The following is an 18317-nucleotide window of genomic DNA, read 5'->3' as shown; positions in this document are numbered from 1 at the left end:
GCTGATCTGGCATAAAAATCAAGTAATGACCATGAACCGACTGAATTGTCACAAATCCCATCTGGGCCAATAGTGACAAGAGAAGGAAATCTGTTACTTTTCTCCAGTCTGGCCAATGTGGTTGCCTCTTAGCTGACTTAGTCATAGTCATAGTCATAGTCATACTTTATTGATCCTGGGGGAAATTGGTTTTCGTTACAGTTGCACCATAAATAGTTAAATAGTGATATGTAAATTATGCCAGTAAATTATGAAATAAGACTTCTTGTTAGTGAGGGCATAAGATTGCCAGTATATCAATATCTTGGGGTTGAATAGGTTAAATAGATGGAGCCGAAGCCATCAATATCACCAAAAAAAAAAATCCAGGAGGGAATTAGGATGAGAGTGGGGAAAATGTGGATTCACTGCCACGGGGAGAGGTTGAGGTGTACAGCAGAGACACACTTAAAGCAACGCTGCATAAACATGAAGGGGAAATGAGTGGTGGGTGAGAATGGTTGGTGGTGGCTGTGTGCAGTCTCAAGGCCAGTACAGAGCAGAAGGCCTGAGTAGCCTGCTTCCCTGTTGGGCAGAGTGTAGCTTGCTGTTTCTCTAGTTGAGCAGCAGGGGGAGACTCTGCCACACATGGGTGATTACGCCAGAGCCTGGAATTCAAAGTTTAGATTAGATGTTCAACTTTTATACAGGGCAGTGGAGTTGAAATAAAATGCTGCTGTGTGCAAAATAGATCATGGGCTGGAGGCGGGTGTTGTGTTCAGAGTGATTGTTAGGGCAAGTGAGAAGCTAAGGTCTTATTGAAGATGCTCTAGATGGTATTTGATGGGATTAGTGGAACATTAGAAAGGGGCAATAAGCACACTGCGTCACAGCACCAGGAGGTTGAGAAGAAATTGTTGTCTTCTTCTTCTTATTATTTAGCAGTCTGTTGGAATTGAGGATGAATGCGTGTGTTGCTCTGGATTTCCAGCATCAGCTGAATCTCTTGTGTTTATGATTTGCTTCCACTCGAGCTGTTTTGGGGTTTTAAGGTGAGTTCTGAGGCCATTGTGGGAAAGGCATACTGTTCCACAGATAAGGCAGGAGGGATCTGATGGGTAGTTTTTGTCATGGTGCACTCCTTCCACCATTTACACTGGCATTCTGTGTTCCCTGAAGCATGATCTCAATGTTTTCAGTGCCATCACTGATATTCCTTCATTTTTGAGCCATCATGAAGCAGAGAATCACTAGAATCAATGAGGTTGCTGCTTGTTTTCAAGAAGATTTTGTACACATCCTCTAATCCTTACTTCTGTCAATCTGGTAATCCCTTCCCGTATCAGAAAATGGGATAAGGTGTCTGTTTTGGGATCTGGCACTGGGCATGCAAATGGCATGGCCTGAAAAATGGAAATATCCGGGTCAGAGAAGGGAGACTGCAGCTGAAGTAAAATTGGAACAACAGGCATAAAATACTGGGTGAATTAAATGGTCAGGCAGCATCTGTTGAAAATGAACAATGTTTTGGGCCAAGATCCTTCATAAGGGTTTGGGGAAGATGTTGGAGTCGATTGCTAAGAATATAGTTTTGCAGTGCTTGGAGACAGATAATAAAGTAGGCTGTAGTCAGTATAGTTCTGTCAAGGGAAAGTCTTGCCTGACTAATAGTATTCCACAGGGGTCTGTGTTGGTTTGGCTTCTTTTTACGTTATATGTCAATGACTTGGATGGCGGAATTGATGGCTTTGTTGCAAAGTTTGCAGATTATATGAAGATAGGTAGAGGGGCAAGTAGTTTTGAAGAAGGGCTTAGACAGAGTAGGAGAATAGGCAAAAAATGGCAGATAGAATACAGTGTTAGGAAGTGTGTGGCCATGCACTTTGGTAGAAGAAATAGAAGGGTAGTCTGTTTTCTAAGTAGGGTGAAAATTTTTTTAAAAATCTGAGGTGCAAAGGGACTTGGGAGTCCTTGTGCAGGATTCCCTAAAGATTAATTTGCAGATTGAGTTAGTAGTGAGGAAGGCAAATGCGATGTTAGCATTCATTCCAAGAGGATTGGAATATGAAAGCAAAGATGTAATGCTGAGACTTTATAAAGCACTAGTGAGGCCTCACCTGGTGTACTGTGAGCAGTTTTGGGTCCCTTATCTAAAAAAAGATGTGCTGACATTGGAGAGGGTTCAAAGGGAGTTCATGAAAATGATTCCAAGATTGAACAGCTTGTCATATAAAGAGCGTTTGATGGCTCTGGGCCTGTATTAACTGGAATTCAGAAGAATGAGGGGTGACCTAAATGAAACCTATCAGAAGTTGGAAGGCCTCAACAGAGTGGATGTAGAGAGAATGTTTCCAATGATGGGAGAGTCTAGGACTGAAGGACACAGCCTCAAAGTACAGGGGCATCCTTTTAGAAAGGAGATGAGGAGGAATTTCTTTAGCCAGAGAGTGGTGAATCTGTGGAATTCATTGCCACAGGCAGCTGTGGAGGCCAAGTCTTCACATATATTTAAGGTAGAGGTTGATAGATTCTTGATTGGTCAGGGCAAGAAGGCAGGAGATTGGGGCTGAATGGATCAGCCATGATGAAATGGCGACGCAGACTCGATTGGTCAAATGGCCTAATTCTGCTCCTATACCTTATGGTCATATGGTCTTACAAGGATTTGAAAGGAAGGGGCCAGAAGCAGGAGTAAAATACTAGGGGGAGGTGAGGAGAACAAACTGGCAGACGAAATATGAATCCAGGCGGGTGGGGCAGGGGAGGGAACAATGTGAGAAGCTGGGAGGGACATTGTCCAGAAAGAGATTGCTCATGCTTCTCTTTCCAATAGCCTGTGTCGCACTAATGAAAAGATTGTTGATACCTTGGCAGAGGGACAATGGTGAAAGGTTGGTCAGGGACTGGGGCGGGCCTTAAGGAGCCAATCAGCACTGAAGCTGCAGGCCTGCAGAATCCTGTGCGGGCGGGATTGAGGAGGGCTTGGGTTCCGAGAGGGGAGAAGTGAAAGGTGATGTGAATAAATTGAAAAGATGATAGAATGTAAAAGAGATTGTAGAGAAGGAAGATAGGAAAAGAAATAAAGGTGTGGACCAGAGATATATCAGAATAGGCAGTGAAGGGATATCAGATTGTATAGGCATGCAAAAGATTAAGATTACCATATCCCAGTGGCGGGGGCGGGGGGGTGTCTGGTAAATGAGAAAGAATATAAGGTTGTATATGGATTTATCTGGTAGATAAATTTATTAGACTAAGGGCACATTTAAATCAGAGTGTGACTGTTTGTGCCCTGGAGATGACAGAAAGGTTTCTGGGTGTCGGTCACTCTGTGTGGACACTCAGTCCCTGCCCTGCTCTTTTATTTTATAAGGTCAAGTTAAGTTTCTGGACATATGACCCCCCCCCACCCCCGGAATATTAATAGTACACATGTACTTGAATGTCAAGGGACGCAGCTAGATTTTCTTTGGTTAGAGATGCTCAATTAGCTTGGGAGGTGCATGTTACCTGCCAGTCATCAGTCTCCGCCTGTCTTGTGGATATCGGGTTACTTCATTTGCCGAGCATTTCAGAATGGACTCCAGCTGTAATCTATAGCCGCCCATTTTTGGTTGATATGGACAGGATGGGCCGAATGGCTTCTTTGTGCGCCATAAATTTCCGCGGTTCTGCTGTGTTGTTATTTCCAGCCGGGGCGAAGCTGACTTGATTTTTTTTTCAGGGTTTGAGTGGGAGACGAAGTGGGGAGTTGTCTTCCTGAATTCTGGGTCAGCTCGTCATGAGAAAGGAGCCGGCAAAGAGAGAGTGTCTGAAAGCACAATATTGGAGATTCTCCACTTGATCCGGTGATCTGGGGAGGGGTGGAGAGATGTGGATTAACCCAGGGACCAAGCGGCTTTGAGCAGGGTGGGTCCCCTCCCCTCCCCTGAGCAATCGTGTCCCTGCCCCCACCTCCCGGACCTGTCAGTGATCTGCTAAGGAGATTCCATGTTTGATCCGCCCCCGGCGAAAGGACTGAAGTCATGTACCCAGACCCAGTTACGCCGCTGCGCTCAGTGTGTCCCGTGGCGCCGTGAAGCCACAGGAAATTCCCGGCGCTGTCATTTACTGAGCGGTTGTTAATTTTGTGTTGTGTAAAGTTGGCGGGTCTGGGGCGGGGGCGGGCCGGTATTTACAGCCCAGGGATGTCATTGGTGAGGAGAGTTGTGACTAATGCCAAGTCAGCCAATGCTGGGTCTCGCTGGGCATAGGGATCGGTCCCGGGCACAGCCAACCGCACGGAACCAGAGAGACATCGGTAGAAACAAAAGCTTCCCATCAAAGCAGTGCGGAGCCTGTAACTTTCAGGCAGGAATGCCTTGTCCCCACAGCGAGTGCCGGAAGCAAATGTGAGGGAGCAACAGCCGGCCAGGCCGAGACCGTGAGTGTAAAACCTCCCTCAGCTTTGATCCACGGAGGAAGAAGTTATTCCCCGTGAGGGTAGACTAAGTGGAGGTGCTCGGAGCTACGGGTTCACGGCTCTCGATGGCCCCAAGTGCCCTCTGAGCACACGGCAGCCTGGCGGCATTTTAAACCGGTTTCATTCCCACCCGCGCCGTTCAACGGACTCTGGAAATGAGGCAGTTCAGTCGCTGCTGGTGGATTTTGGCCAATCTCGTGGGCTACTGTTGCCTCTCTCGGTGCCAACAAAGACAGTAAGTGTTTGTGAGTGAGTGTGCGAGGAAGTGTATGTGTGAGAATGTACGCGTGTTTGAGAACGTGAGCGCGTGTGTGTGAAAGTGAGTGTGAATGGGTGTGATAAGAGATGGTGTGCACCAGAGTAACTGAGAGTTGGAGAAAGCGTGAATGTGCGAGTGTGAATGTGTTTAAGAAAGTGTGAGTGCAGAGAAATTCAGAGTGTGAGAGAAAGTGCATGTGAAAGCGTGTTTGCACAAGAGTGCGAGAAAATGCGTCTCTAAGAAAGAAAATGTGTGTGCAATGAGTGTGTGAGATAGTGCGAGTGTGTGCGAAAAAGGTGTGTGTAAGAGAGCAAGAGGATGTGTTCTGTTTAAAGGGGCTTATATCGGGGCACGTTCTGGCATTTGAGGGTATAGATTGTGAGTGAGAGAGTGCCACTATCCAATGCAGCCTCTTTATCTGTCTATCCTTTGCTCTGTTCTAGGGGTTACCTGGTAACAGCTCCCTCAGTTCTCAGGGCAGGGGTTGATGCAGTCATCAGCTTTACTATATTCAAGCCACTATCAGAAACCAAAGTCCATGTCCAGTTGGTGGTGAAAGGAGAAACGGTGGCTCATAGTCAGGGCTCTGTCTTCGGTGAGTTCTCATGCTTTGAGCTTCAGAAAGATTGCTGTAAACTTTTGCTTCATCTCAGCTTTAATGAAAGGTGTTTCTGTGTTTTAGTAATCGATATATATGGTATTTGTTTTATTTTGCAGAAAAGGGAACAGTCACATTAAAGGTAAGGTGGCAATTATTTCCTGTCAGATAAAGTTTGGGAGAGGGAGTGTTAAGACCCAGCCAATGTGTAAGTGGTGAACTTGACAACAATGTAGATCCCATTCAGACTCTTTGAGTGTTTTTGTTTCTCCCTCTCCCTGCCCCTTAAAAATATTGTTGTGTCTCAAGATACACCATCTCAGCCTTTACCACTCCTTCCAGCTGTCCCTATAACTCTGAATGTCACTTCATCTGCCCTGTCTAACATTCTGCATCTTTCTCATGTATTTTATTCCGCTGTACCTGTTGCCCAACTTCTCTTCACTTCCTTGTCAGCTGTTCTTGCTCAGTTTCGCTCTCTACCTCCGACCCTGCTGTCTCAGCTTCCCTATTGTTCCCTCATTCTGACATTTTGTCGAGCTGTTTACTCTGGGTTCCATTGTTAAAGTGACCTTTGTTTCACCATCCTGCCTTTGGCCAAAAGGTGTCACCCGGTACCTGCTGCTGACTCCCCTCCCGATATGCACCTCCTCCCCCCAGTCAGGTTCTGACTCTTGATGACATAAGACCTCCAGCCCTTCCTCCCACTGCTGGCTGTGGGCATCGAGGTGGACACTGACACACACATGGGGCCGGCTGTGGGAACATTTGTTCCTCCAACTTATGGAGGTTTGAGGGTATTGGCCACTCTAGAGGCTTCAGCACCTCTGGAGAAAACAGCAAAAGGCAAAACTTCAGCAAACTCTTCAATTCTTTTCCTCATTATTCTTTCTTTATCCATGATTTCAATGATGTCCTGGGGTCTGGGAACCCTGTTTCTCTGATCCCACAGCTTTGGGAACAGGTGGAGCGAAGGCAGGCGGTTTAACATCAGAAAGCAAGGAGAAAGGGCAGGACAGCTGAGACTGAGACTCCTTTGGCCATCTGTTGTATGAGGTATGGCAGCAATCGTATCAGCTCAAGTCTTTAATAGACTCTATTTGCCTAGTGACTCTTGGCTGCCAAGCCTGAATCATCATAGACGTCCCAGGGCCGGGAAAAGATTCTTCTTCATCCCAAACTGATAGTCAACAATGAAATGTAGATGGAGTTAGTGTGGAACCCATGCCCGGAGAGAGCTAGTGTTATGTGCCTGAGGGAGAGTTGATGCATGTGTACCCTGTACCCTGGGGAGCAGCAATGGCTAGTGAGTCCTATATCCCAAGTGAAATTGGTGATGGGTTGGGGTTGACCCTAACTACAAGGCTCAGCTAATTGCGTCCAAGGCCTGAGACTGTGAACGTTCCAAATGAGTATTATCAGGGCTTCGTAATTCATATTCAACCGCAAAGAAACAAACTCCAAAATTCAAAGTTTCGATGTAAATTTATCCTCAAAGTCACGATATTTTATCCTGAGATTCATTTTATTACAGGCATTCACAGTAGGTGCAAAGAAATGCAATAGAATCAATGAAAAACTACACACAAAGATAAACAACCAATGTATAAAAGAAAACTGTGTAAATATTAAAATAAACCAATAATAAATAAATAATATTAAGAACATGAGTCACAGAGCCCTTGAAAGTGGGTTCTTGAGTTATGGAATTAGTTCATTGAGGTGAGTAAAGTTATCCGTGCTGGTTCAGGAGCCTGATGGTTAAATGGTAATAACCGTTCCTGGACCTGGTGGTGTGGGACCCAAGGCTTCTGTATCTCCTGCTTCTGCACATGGCCTGGATGGGTGGGGGTGGGGGCGTGGAGGGAGTGGGGGACCCCGATGATAGATGCTCGAACCTGATTTTGTGCGCCAGTCCGTATACAACAGAAGCTTGGTCTTCTCACATGTAGCATAGCCCTGAACAGCTTCATTTCAGATCCTGATGGCTGTGGCAATCCTGATGTATTCTGTGCTTGCTATTCCTTTTCATCTTGATGTTGTGATCTTCAGATTCTGTACACAAGTGTTTTCATTAGGATCAATTGAAACCACCCACAACTCGGGAAAAGAATGACCCTGTCTTTTCTCTTTCACCTTCCGGTATCTCAGGTTTATGCAAAAAAAAAATTCTTCACAGCCAGTCAGCTTCCTGTAGTGTAGCAACTAGTTATAATGTATGGTGTGGCTGTGGGAATATGCCCTGGAAAAGATTGTAGTGAACAGTTTTGAGGATGTTTTAGAGTTTGCCTTTCACTGCTGCGGTGAGGAGGAGATTGGTGTTTCCATTACTGTAAATGAGGGCCACATTTTCTTTGTCCAGTTTTGGACTGTCTGTGTCTGGCTGTGAGTTTGACTCAAGTACTGACTCAGTAGGGTTGGAGACGAAGCATTTGTTTGCGAGGTGTTTTTCCACTGAGATCTCCATAGTTCTGTTCTTTGCCATTAGACAGGGTGCATTATTAGAGTCCTTCCCATGGTGAGTTGCTGGGTTCAAGCTGTGATCATAGTGTCCCATCCATTCTCCAGTGGGTCCAGCTGTGTTGCGTTGCAGAGTTGCAGTTGGTGATGAGGGCGACTGAGGCTTCCCATCTAATATCTGAAGGAGTTACTCTGCTGTGTCAGGAACCAGTTGGCAGCCAATGACTTCAGTGGTCAGTAGTGGCATCATGGAACATGCCTGATCCATCCTTTCCCCACAGATACTGGGATTCAGTGTCTAAGCTTTACTGTGGAGGAGAGTGCTCCTGCTGAAGATTCGATGGAATGGCCTGTAACTTTCTGCAGTGGAAACATTATTGTAACCCTCAGAGTTCGTTGAGGATAGAACTGACCAAGACACTGGGAGATGCTCATAAAGCAACTTGGTAATGTGTTCGTCCTTTTCTATTTGACAGATTGATCTATAAAGTAAAAAAATCCACGGGGGTCCAAGGGGAAAGTTTGCATCATTTATTAAAAACTTGACAGTGACAAAGTACAGGGTTATAGTTGATGGAAGTTCAGTGGAGCTCTGTGGTACTCAGTACTTCACTTTTCATGGTGTGCATTACTGTTTGATGCTCAAGTGCAGTTCATCTAGAGAGGAACAAGAGCTGTTCAATCTTCTTCATCTTCAGTCATTGATTTACAGTATGCAGATGATGCTTGTGTACGTGATTATTCAGAGACCTAGCTCCTTGTTATCACTGACTTCTCCTATGGAGCGTAAAAGAGAGTGGGAATTACCGTTTGTATATTAAATGACTGGAAGACAAAGGTCCTCTGCCAAACAGACCCACCAGGCAACATTATCTTCTCACTCTCCCTCCATGCTGCCCTATCGCTCAAGGTCCAAGATGAGTTTTCAAACAAGGATCGCCTTCTAGATCTTCGGAGATACCTATCAGCGAAGGTAGATAGTGATGATGAAATTCACCACCACCTTTAGTGCACAGGCACAGATATTGGTCAACTGAAGAAAGAAGTGCTCAAAGACCAGGAATCAAAGCTGGCACTAATCGGGTGGCCTGGAGAGCAGTCGTGATTCCTGCCTCCTGAGTGCTTCTGAGACACAGACCAACTGCAACAGGCGTGTCTGGGGTCCGCAATTCCCATACCGTAATTCCCAACTTTTAGGGTGTTCTTGTGGTTGGGGCATATAGCAAGTAACTTCAGCAACTATCTTCAGGCACCAATCTTCAGATCTGAATATGGACTGTAGATTAAATTTAAAATGCAGCTCTGGGCAATGGGATCCTAGAGCTGTGAAAAGAGCAGTTGATTGAAGGACCAGACAATGTTGATTAATATTCTTTGGAGGGTAGGTGCAAAGGGGGGTGGGTGAGAGTTATGTGTGATTCAAAGGAAGCATTGTAGATACATTGTAACTATAGAATTGTCCTTTGATCTTCGGTATATAAAATGTCATGTAGTGTTGGGTCAAGCAGCTCTCTTCCTCGAATGTGATGCTGCCGTGTCTCATTTTCTCGAATAAAGAGACTACCTCATACCTACCTGCTCTGTCTCTCCAGTGACTTTTTACACATTACAACACCGACTACCTCAAGTTGGAAAATAAGCAAGTCATCTACAATCCTGAGTGATTGAGAATATGAAACTATTTGGATGTAAACTTAAAAGCCACCATGAAGAAGATTGATACAGATGAAAAAAGCTCCACAGTGTGGATGATGGGAAGAAAGTTTAAGGCCACAGGAAGGCAATGTTGAACTAGATAGGTGGTCTGGAAAGAATCAGATGGAATACAGTAAGGGGGAAATCTGACATGATGTGTTCAGGGAGGGCAAACAAAGCAAAGAATACGTAGTTATTGGTAAACGCTAAGTAAAGGAACGTGCTGATCATGAAGTGCCAATACAGAAACTGTTGAAGGTGGCAGGATGGGTCAGTGGGCTGTTACAAAAGTACTTGCCTTTATTGGTTGAGGAATACAATGCAAGAGTGGGAAGGCCTTGCTTTAATTGTCTAAAGCTAGTTTGGAAACAGCTAAGGTAGTTTTACAGTCCTGGTTACCACGTGACGAAAGGTTGTATAAAATATTAAGAGGATTCAACAGGGTAGACAGTCAGGGCATTTCACTTAGAGACATAAATACAAAATTTGGAGGCATAGACTTGTTAATTGATGGAAGGATGAGAGGGGAGTTGAGGGGAAAAACTACTTCACTCAGTGGGGTACTGAAATGAGATGCTTCAAATGATGTTGAAGAACTATTACCTGTCAGCCCACAGACCAAAATCTGAGAAGTGTGATTAACTTGGGTTTGTGGGTCACATGGATACTGTGGAACAATGCCTACCTTCTGTGCTGAAATTCCAGTAGTCCTATGATCTGCAAGCAATCTGGAGCTGATACAAAGTTACAAATAGTTTGGCATTGTAGCTTGTATTTAATAAGAAGGTTATTCTGAATAAGGAAAATAAATAATTTCAGGTGATACTCCGAACAGTATTCCTGACGCGGGAACAGTTGGGAGCTAAGCTAGTGCATTGCTGAAAACGGCCTGCAGTTCTAGTTTCTGTCAATAGAGGTTCCCAGTGAGGTGGTAAAAGGCAAAACAGAACCATTGCAGTACTGTATCTGCACAGGACAATGTGGATGTCCAGAGAAAATAAGATTTTCCCTGAGGCTGGATTGAATTGAATTGCATTGACTTTATTACTTCCTTCGTATACATGAGGAGTAATAGTCTTTACGTTACGTCTCCTCCGAAGTGTGCAATGTGCAATTTATAGTAATTTTTAATAAATAGTATGTACGACAGGATAGTCAATATAATAGAAATACAAGTTGTGTCAGCATGAATTAATCAGTCTGACGGCCTGGTGGAAGAAGCTGTCCCGGAGCTTGTTGGTCCTGGCTTTTATGTTGCCGTACCGTTTCCTGGATGGTAGCAGCTGGAACAGTTTGTGGTTGGGGTGACTCGGATTCCCAATGATCCTTCGGGCCCTCTTTACACACCTGTCTCTGTAAATGGATTGCTTTCTTGTGTGTAGGTACACTTGTTCTGATTTTAGCTTCTTATAAATTTCTGCAGGGGTGTTTGTAATAGGAATTGCTCATGTAAATATGATGGTTATCGCAGAGTTTGAGTGTCTTTGTCAGAGATCATTGGTACCCATTGCATTAACATCACTGAGATGTTTCACCATCAGCATGGAACTTTCACCTGAACCAACTGTTACTACAAGACCAAGCAGGAGACCGGGTGTTCTGGAATGAGTGGGCCACTTCCTAGCATCTGATGGGCTGAACACCATCTACAATGCACAAGCTAGGAATACACTGCTTGCCTGGATGGGTACAGCTCCAACACTTCAATAAGCCATCTGGGATAAAGTTGCTAGTTTGACTGAAACTCCCACATATCAGAATCAGGTTTAATATCACTGATCCATGTCGTGAAATTTGTTGTTTTGTGGCAGTAGTTGAGTGCAATAGATAAACTACTATAAATTATAATAAGAAATATATATAATTACTGTACTTGTATATATTATTACAAATATGTTAATATATTTATATCGTTGCAAAAAGAGCAGAAGTAGTGAGGTGGTGCTCATGGGTTGGTTCATTGTCCATTCAGAAATCTGATCCATGTTCAATTTAATATTGGAGAATGTATACAATATACAGCCTGAAATTCTTACTCTCTGCAGGCCAAATAGCCTAATTTTGTTCCTATGTCTTAAGGGCATCCAGAAGAAAAACCTCAAAGAGTGAATGATGGGAAAAATGTTAGAGCCACAAATCCCCTTCTTCCCCCTTCCCACGCAAGGCATCAATCCGCCCCCCACTTATTCCAGCAAAAAACGTTAGCCTCCCCATCACCCGCCATGTGCCAAAGGATTAATATCCTCCATCAGCCGTACACCGGTGGCCACAGAATATTCACAAAAAGTTACTGCGGTTACTCCTCTGGCTAATCCAACGACACCTTACAGGACCACTTTCCCTGAGATTGACCAGGGCTTCGAGTACATGGGAGCATTACCATTTACACATTACCGTTCAAGTTGTGCACTATCCTTACTAGGAAGTGTATCATTGTGCTGTACACACTGACTGTGTGCAAATCCTAGTACAGCAGTCCCTGGGTTGCATAGAAACATAGAAAATAGGTGCAGGAGTAGGCCATTTGGCCCTTTGAGCCTGCACCGCCATTCAGTATGATCATGGCTGATCATCCAACTCAGAACCCTGTACCTGCCTTCTCTCCATACCCCCTGATCCCTTTAGCCACAAGGGCCATATCTAACTCCCTCACTGTACACAAGGTTTCCATTCCTAAGAACTCTCTATAAACCCATTTCTCCCTAAATTAGAGATGTCCATTTTTTTTATAGTATCCCATAATGTACTGCTCTGCATCTATTTACTGTAATTCTTGTATTTCATTGAACAATTACCCTAATATTACCTATAATTAAACAAATGGAATGCATTAGATTCTGGTTAATTGGGACACAGTGGGACCAGTATGTTTTGGCTCAACTGAGTGGCTGCCCCAACTAACTGAAGTTTCATGGAAATAGATAAAAAGCTATAAAAAAGACAAAGGACCATTTAACTGAGTAACAAATTATGTATTTAAATGAAATATAGAACAAATTAGAACATTACCAAGTTCCTAATAGTTATCAACACAGGAATTTATCCACTGTACAATGCTATTTTTTGTTTTGATTGTAAGTAAACAAAATCAGTGCAGATAATGGACTGCCTTTGTGCAATACTTAGGACGATCGCATTCTCCAAGTCTTCATTTTCATTGTAACGTTCAAGATGATAGCTGATGCCTTCAAATTCTCTGTAATTCCTAACTTGCTGAAGTGGTGCAATTGTCTCATTTTCACTCTTGGCCGTTTGTGTCCAGAATGGTTGAAAGTGCACTAAGCAAAACAGTTCTGAATTGTCTTACTGCTTATTTCCCACCAGCTATCAGTGACAAAAATCACTGCTTTTTGAACACAAACATCTGCAACCGACGCTATTTAAAAACTGTTCACTCTAAGCACAGTGTAGTGTCCAATGGTCACAGCTAGTGCATGTGACTGACGTTAGTTAGAAACCGTTTGGCAATAGTCTCCTGTCCCATTTAAGCTTCAGTGTCCCAAGTAAGTGAAGAGAACCTCAGCTACTTTCTTGATTTAATTTTTGTTCTTAAGAATTGTCCAAAATAAATGCCTGCTCTGACCAACTGATGGCCAAATTAACTGGATTCCACTACAGTACACTATTCAAAATTGAAATTGCTATATAACATACCATCAAATATGCATGCATTTCTATGTAACAACCTGGGTCAAAAATACAGATATGCTTATCTGATCCAGTGTCTAATATACACACCATCCTATGGTATACATCGTATACTGTATCAATATGTACAGGTGCCCAGTACAGCTTATGTAATGCACTGACCAATTGACCCTTCTTCCTGTGTTATACATCATCCAGTACACAACTGCCTTTATAACATGTTATCCAATACTCACAGCTCCTCATGTATTGCACTGTTAAACTGTATGAAAACTGTTCAATATGGATTCCTGTGTCAATCCCACAACAATTATCTAGCTCCGTCATTCAGTTACAAAGTTCATTGTGAATTGCCTGCCAGCGTTCTCACCGGTTGTTCTGTGATTGCCATTACCTCTCGCTGATAGTGATTCCGCAGGCGAGGCTCGGTTACGTGTGGAGGTTCCCGATTCGATCACCACGAGGATAACCGAAGCAGTCAGCCGGTCGCAGGAGAGTTTAGTTCTTATTCTCTAACAGTTAGTGGGGCGGCACGGTAGTGTAGTGGTTAGCACAACGGTTTACAACACCAGCAACCCAGGTTCAATTCCCGTCACTGACTGTAGAGTTTGTACGTTCTCCCTGAGACCACGTGGGTTTCCTTCCACAGTCCAAAGACCTACTGGTTGGTATGTTAACTTGTCATTGTAAATTGTCCCGTGATTAGGCTCGGATTAAATCAGGGATTGCTGACGGCCTGTTCTGAATTGTATCTCAATGAATAAATAAATAAAGAGTTGTCCCAAATAAGTGGCTGCCCTGATTAACTGATGGCCCAATTAACTGGAGTCCACTGTATATGTTGTAGTAATTCGTTAATGAATACCATGAAGCATTATTGTTGCTAGCTTGCAAAATACTTTAAGAAATGTAAGGGAAAGTTGCGTAAAGTTGTATTTCGTTAGTTGGGTTATTCGTAACCTGGAGAGCCCCTGTGCTCTTTCCCCATCACGAGTGTGGGAGTACTTTCATCAGGTACCACCTTGTTATGAGCTGTTAGTGATGAACAATAAATGCTGGTTTTTCCAGCATTGTACCAGTCTTGAAGAATGAGTAAACGAGCAGCTGAAAAGTGGCCTCCAGTCACTTCTTATCCATTTTCCTCTTATTTAACCTCTTTTCTTTACCTTCCAGGTGCCGCAAGGATTCAGTGGACAGGCTCAGTTAAAAGTGTGGGGCAATCGGTATCTCACCGATGACGGACACATCTTCCACAACTTTACAACCGTCACTATCGACTCTAAGGGATCATCAGTGTTTATCCAGACAGACAAACCCGTCTATAAACCGAAGCAGAAAGGTGACTCTTCCTTACCCACCTCTCTGCGTTCTCCATGGCCTGAGTCTCAGAATATATCAACTTGTATTAAATGCTGAGAGACCGAGGGAAAGAAAAGGAGGGTAAGGGAGGGGGTGGAGATGGAAGGAAGGAGAAACAGAATACCCTCATTACGGAAATATTTCAATTTAACTAATTTCCCAAATAACGTCATGATCCAAGTCCTTAGAGGGAATGTACTGAGGGAAAACTGCACCGTTCAATTTGGTGTTCTATTGGTTCAATTCATAAAGGTTAAATCCCTACGTGCACCTGCCTTGTATCTGTGAGCTCCCCTTTTCACCCTCACTTTCTCTGTCTCTTTGTCTTATTCTTCCCTTCTTTCTCTCTGTTATTCACTTTTTTCCTTTTCTCTCTTCCATTTAATGACATCCTTTCTTCTCTCTTTCTTTTTCTTTCTCTTTTTCTTTCTCTTTCTCCTGCATTTCTTTATCTTTTATTTTTCTTCTGTCTTCTTTCTCTTTGAGGGTAACCAGAGGGAAGAGCTTTAAATTAATTGGGGAAGTGTACTGGTCAGCATCCACACAGTTTGTGCCCCCATTTTACTTGCAGCCAGTTTATGTGACATGATCAAAACTAGTTTCACTTAACTTAAGTTGCCTTTTAACTTAATCAAGTGACATTAAATGCACCTATTGAATCGCTTAAAGAGATGTTTATAGAGGTAACCAAAAGCTTGGTTCAATGGATTCATGTTAAGGAGTGCTTAAAGGAGGCAAGAGAGATCTTGAGTGGGAACTGCAGAGTTTAGGGGCAAGGCCACTGACAGCATGGTAATCAGTTGTAAGGGGATTAAATTTAGGGATAATTGAACTGTTAGAATTGGAGGAACACAGGTATCACAGATTTGGAGCTCCATCCAGAGTTGGGGAAGCATGCAATATGTGTTTACTAAAGACATAATTTGTACTACTTTTTTACCGGTGTCTTTCTCCCTCTTTCCTTCACAGTGCTGATTAATGTGTTCACCGTCACCCCTGACCTCCGACCCACTAATCAGAAGGTAGGATTTGTCACTGTCCCTGCCAGCCTCTAGTTTTGTGTATAAATTAAATATACAGAAAGACTGACTGACCTGATGAAATGCGAGCGACAATAGCAGCAGGCCTTCTGGTCCATCCTATTTCTAAACCCAGGGATAGCAGGAGGGCAGAGGATAGCTGGGTTCACCTCAGGCTGACACTTGGCCTCTCAGCAGTCGTATTGAAGTCCTGGATCCATAGGGGCTGGGTCAACGATTTGGACTGAAACACTGTCTTCCTGCAAATTTGCATTAATGCCGTGTCCAGCGTGAAGCCATTGGCTCTGTTCCAACCCAACATCAAGCTTCTTACAGGATATAAGTTTTGGAGATGGTTTGAACATCCCTGTCTTGGTCAATGATGTTTCTAAGCATACAGGTTAGCGTGGTAGCAAAGTGGTTAACAGAATGTAGAACATAGAGCCATATAGACCCTTTGTCCCACAATGTTGTGGTGACATTTTAACCTACTCCAAGATTAATTTAACCTTTCTCTCCCACATAACCCTTCATTTTTCTTTCATCCATGAGTCTCTTAAATGTCCCTAGTGTATCTGCCTCCACCTCCACCCCTGGCAGTGCCTTCCATGCACCTACCACTCTGGGTTTTCTTAAAAAAAAGAAAAGAAACTTGCCTCTGATATCCCCCTATACTTCCCTGCAGTAACCTTAAAGTTGTGTTCCCTGGTATTAGTTGTTTCCGCCCTGTTAGCGGACAAGCAGCGTTTTGGATTGTTGTTCTAGAGTCATAAATCTGAATCCCACCGAGGGCAGCTGGGGAATGTAACGTTAAGTAAGGTAGTGCAGTGGTTAGCACAACGCCTTACAGTACCAGGGACCCGGACCCGGTTCAGTCCCGCCACTGTCTGTAAGAAGCTGGTACGTTCTCCCGGTGACCGTTTGGGTTTCCTCCCACAGTCAAAGACGTTAATTTGGAGATTGTAAATTGTCCTGTGATTAGGTTAAATCGGGGTTTTCTGTGTGGCACAGTTCGAAGGGCTGGGAGGGCTTATTCTGCAGTGTATCTCCATAATAAACTAAACTTGGAAAAAAAGATGATGCCAGTCTTGGTAAAGGTGACCGTGAAATGAACAGGCTGTTGTAAAGCAATCTGGTTCAATAATGTCTTCCTTCAGAGGAGGAAATCTGTGATCCTTACCAAGTCTGGCTTCAGATCTGCTAATGTCATTGACTCTAGCTGTTTCCTCAGTTTAGGAGTAATTGGGGATACAGAATAAATGCTGGTGTCCTCAGTGATGTTCTCAACCTGTGTATGAAAAAGAATTGTTCTTGGACCTCCTCAATAGTTTTGTTGATTTGCTGTCAAAGTTCAGAAAGGCACCAGGGTTTTTTTTTCTCTCTCATTCTCTGCCCCTGGGCACAGCTGGCAAGGTCAAACTGCTTTTCCGCTTCCCAGTTATCCTGACGAAGTGACGGTGAGCTGTCTTTGTCCCCCTTTGTTTGTGTGATAATCCGTGGAGCTGTTGCGAAACAAATCAGTGTTTGCAGAGCCTCTTTGCAAGGCATTTTTAATGTCAAGTTGTCGTCAGGCTGGCTCAGCTGGCACAGGAAGCAGGTTTCCCTGTTCCACAGCCAGGAAAAAGATGGTAAGTTTCCTGCCCTAAACAGCTTGGTGAGGCAACTGTTTTATTTTTGCAATTCCACAACATTCTGGCCACTTTTATTGAGTGGAAGTGTTCTGAAGAGGAGGTTTAGATGTGAATATAAATCCATATTAATAAAATTGCTATTTCATTTACTGGTGCCTCCTCTTTGCATTTGTGTGTTATTTGCTTCTGAGTTGAAGGAAGTTTGGGATTTGTCTTAAGAATAAATGAGATAATTGTGTACAGCTGCTGAGTTCTGTAGAATGGCTCCTTAGCACTGTGGATACTGATGTTTCCTGCACATATAACAGGGACTAAGCTTTCAGTAATTCAAGAATGCAATTGAAGTGAATCATTGGTTCCTCATTCAGACATCATTCTCTTGCAGGTTGAAGCCTATATCGTGGTGAGTGCCAGGGAGATGCCGTCCAACCAGAAGCATGCATGGCCACAACTGGGATGTTAAAAGCACCCTGTTATCCTTTGGGCATCCGTCATTTTATCTGTCTGACAGTTTGACACAGAGCGAGACCCGTCTTTATTCTGCATGTTGCCCGTCAGTTTCTCCAATTTTCCTCTCTCCGTGTTATCTGTCACTCTGAATCTCTCCTGCTTTCCCATCTTTTCTCTATGCCAGACTCAAATATTCTAGATGACTCCAGCAGTGTAGCTGCTACTTCTGAGAACTGGGGCTTTGCACCATGTTCTCCCCTGCCCACAGCAGCAGCGTGAACTGGGAACTCTGCATGCTAACAGGGCCTGCTCCATGTTGCAGTCACACCACACCCCCCCAATCCCGTCTCTGCGAGGAAATGCATGCTTAAGATTAATAATGGAAAATGGGATCATGTGATTGAACCATAAGTAAATAAGGTGGGGGAGAGATCTGAAACACGTTTGTGTCGGGTGGTCGGAGATCCCATCCCATCACCCTGTTGGGGAATCTCAGATTCTTATCCCTTCAGAGTGTGAAGGGCAGATGTTGTTTGGGCAATATCTGCCATGCTGTGTGGTTCCCTTTGCCTCATTGCTGGTCTTCTCCTCAGGATCCCCGGGGGTCTCGGATGATTCAGTGGACTGATCTAAAGCCAATCTGCTGTGGTAAGTCATACAATTGCTTCTATGAGATTCCCATAAAATTAACCCCAACAGCTGTTCACGGTAAGTTGAAAGCTGATTTCCCGCAAGTTCCAGTCACCGTTCAACTTCA

General features: G+C 43.9%; 1 protein-coding gene across 1 annotated transcript in view; it reads left to right on the top strand.

The window, feature by feature from the left end:
• The first annotated feature begins 4238 nt into the window (after positions 1–4238).
• Positions 4239–18317, top strand: part of cpamd8 (C3 and PZP like alpha-2-macroglobulin domain containing 8) — a 108392-nt gene continuing 94313 nt past the window's right edge. Inside the window, exons 1-7 of the mRNA XM_063032606.1 lie at positions 4239–4676; positions 5144–5295; positions 5418–5440; positions 14275–14440; positions 15430–15482; positions 17496–17513; positions 18154–18208. Of these exons, the coding sequence (XP_062888676.1) occupies positions 4597–4676; positions 5144–5295; positions 5418–5440; positions 14275–14440; positions 15430–15482; positions 17496–17513; positions 18154–18208 (547 nt within the window). The 5' untranslated portion in view covers positions 4239–4596. The remainder of the gene's footprint in view (positions 4677–5143; positions 5296–5417; positions 5441–14274; positions 14441–15429; positions 15483–17495; positions 17514–18153; positions 18209–18317) is intronic.

Source organism: Mobula hypostoma, chromosome 24 (genome assembly GCF_963921235.1).
Source record: "Mobula hypostoma chromosome 24, sMobHyp1.1, whole genome shotgun sequence".
NCBI classification, from domain to species: domain Eukaryota; kingdom Metazoa; phylum Chordata; class Chondrichthyes; order Myliobatiformes; family Myliobatidae; genus Mobula; species Mobula hypostoma.
The sequence above is the reverse complement of the archived record's forward strand: the minus strand, read 5'-3'. Positions and strand labels throughout refer to the sequence as shown.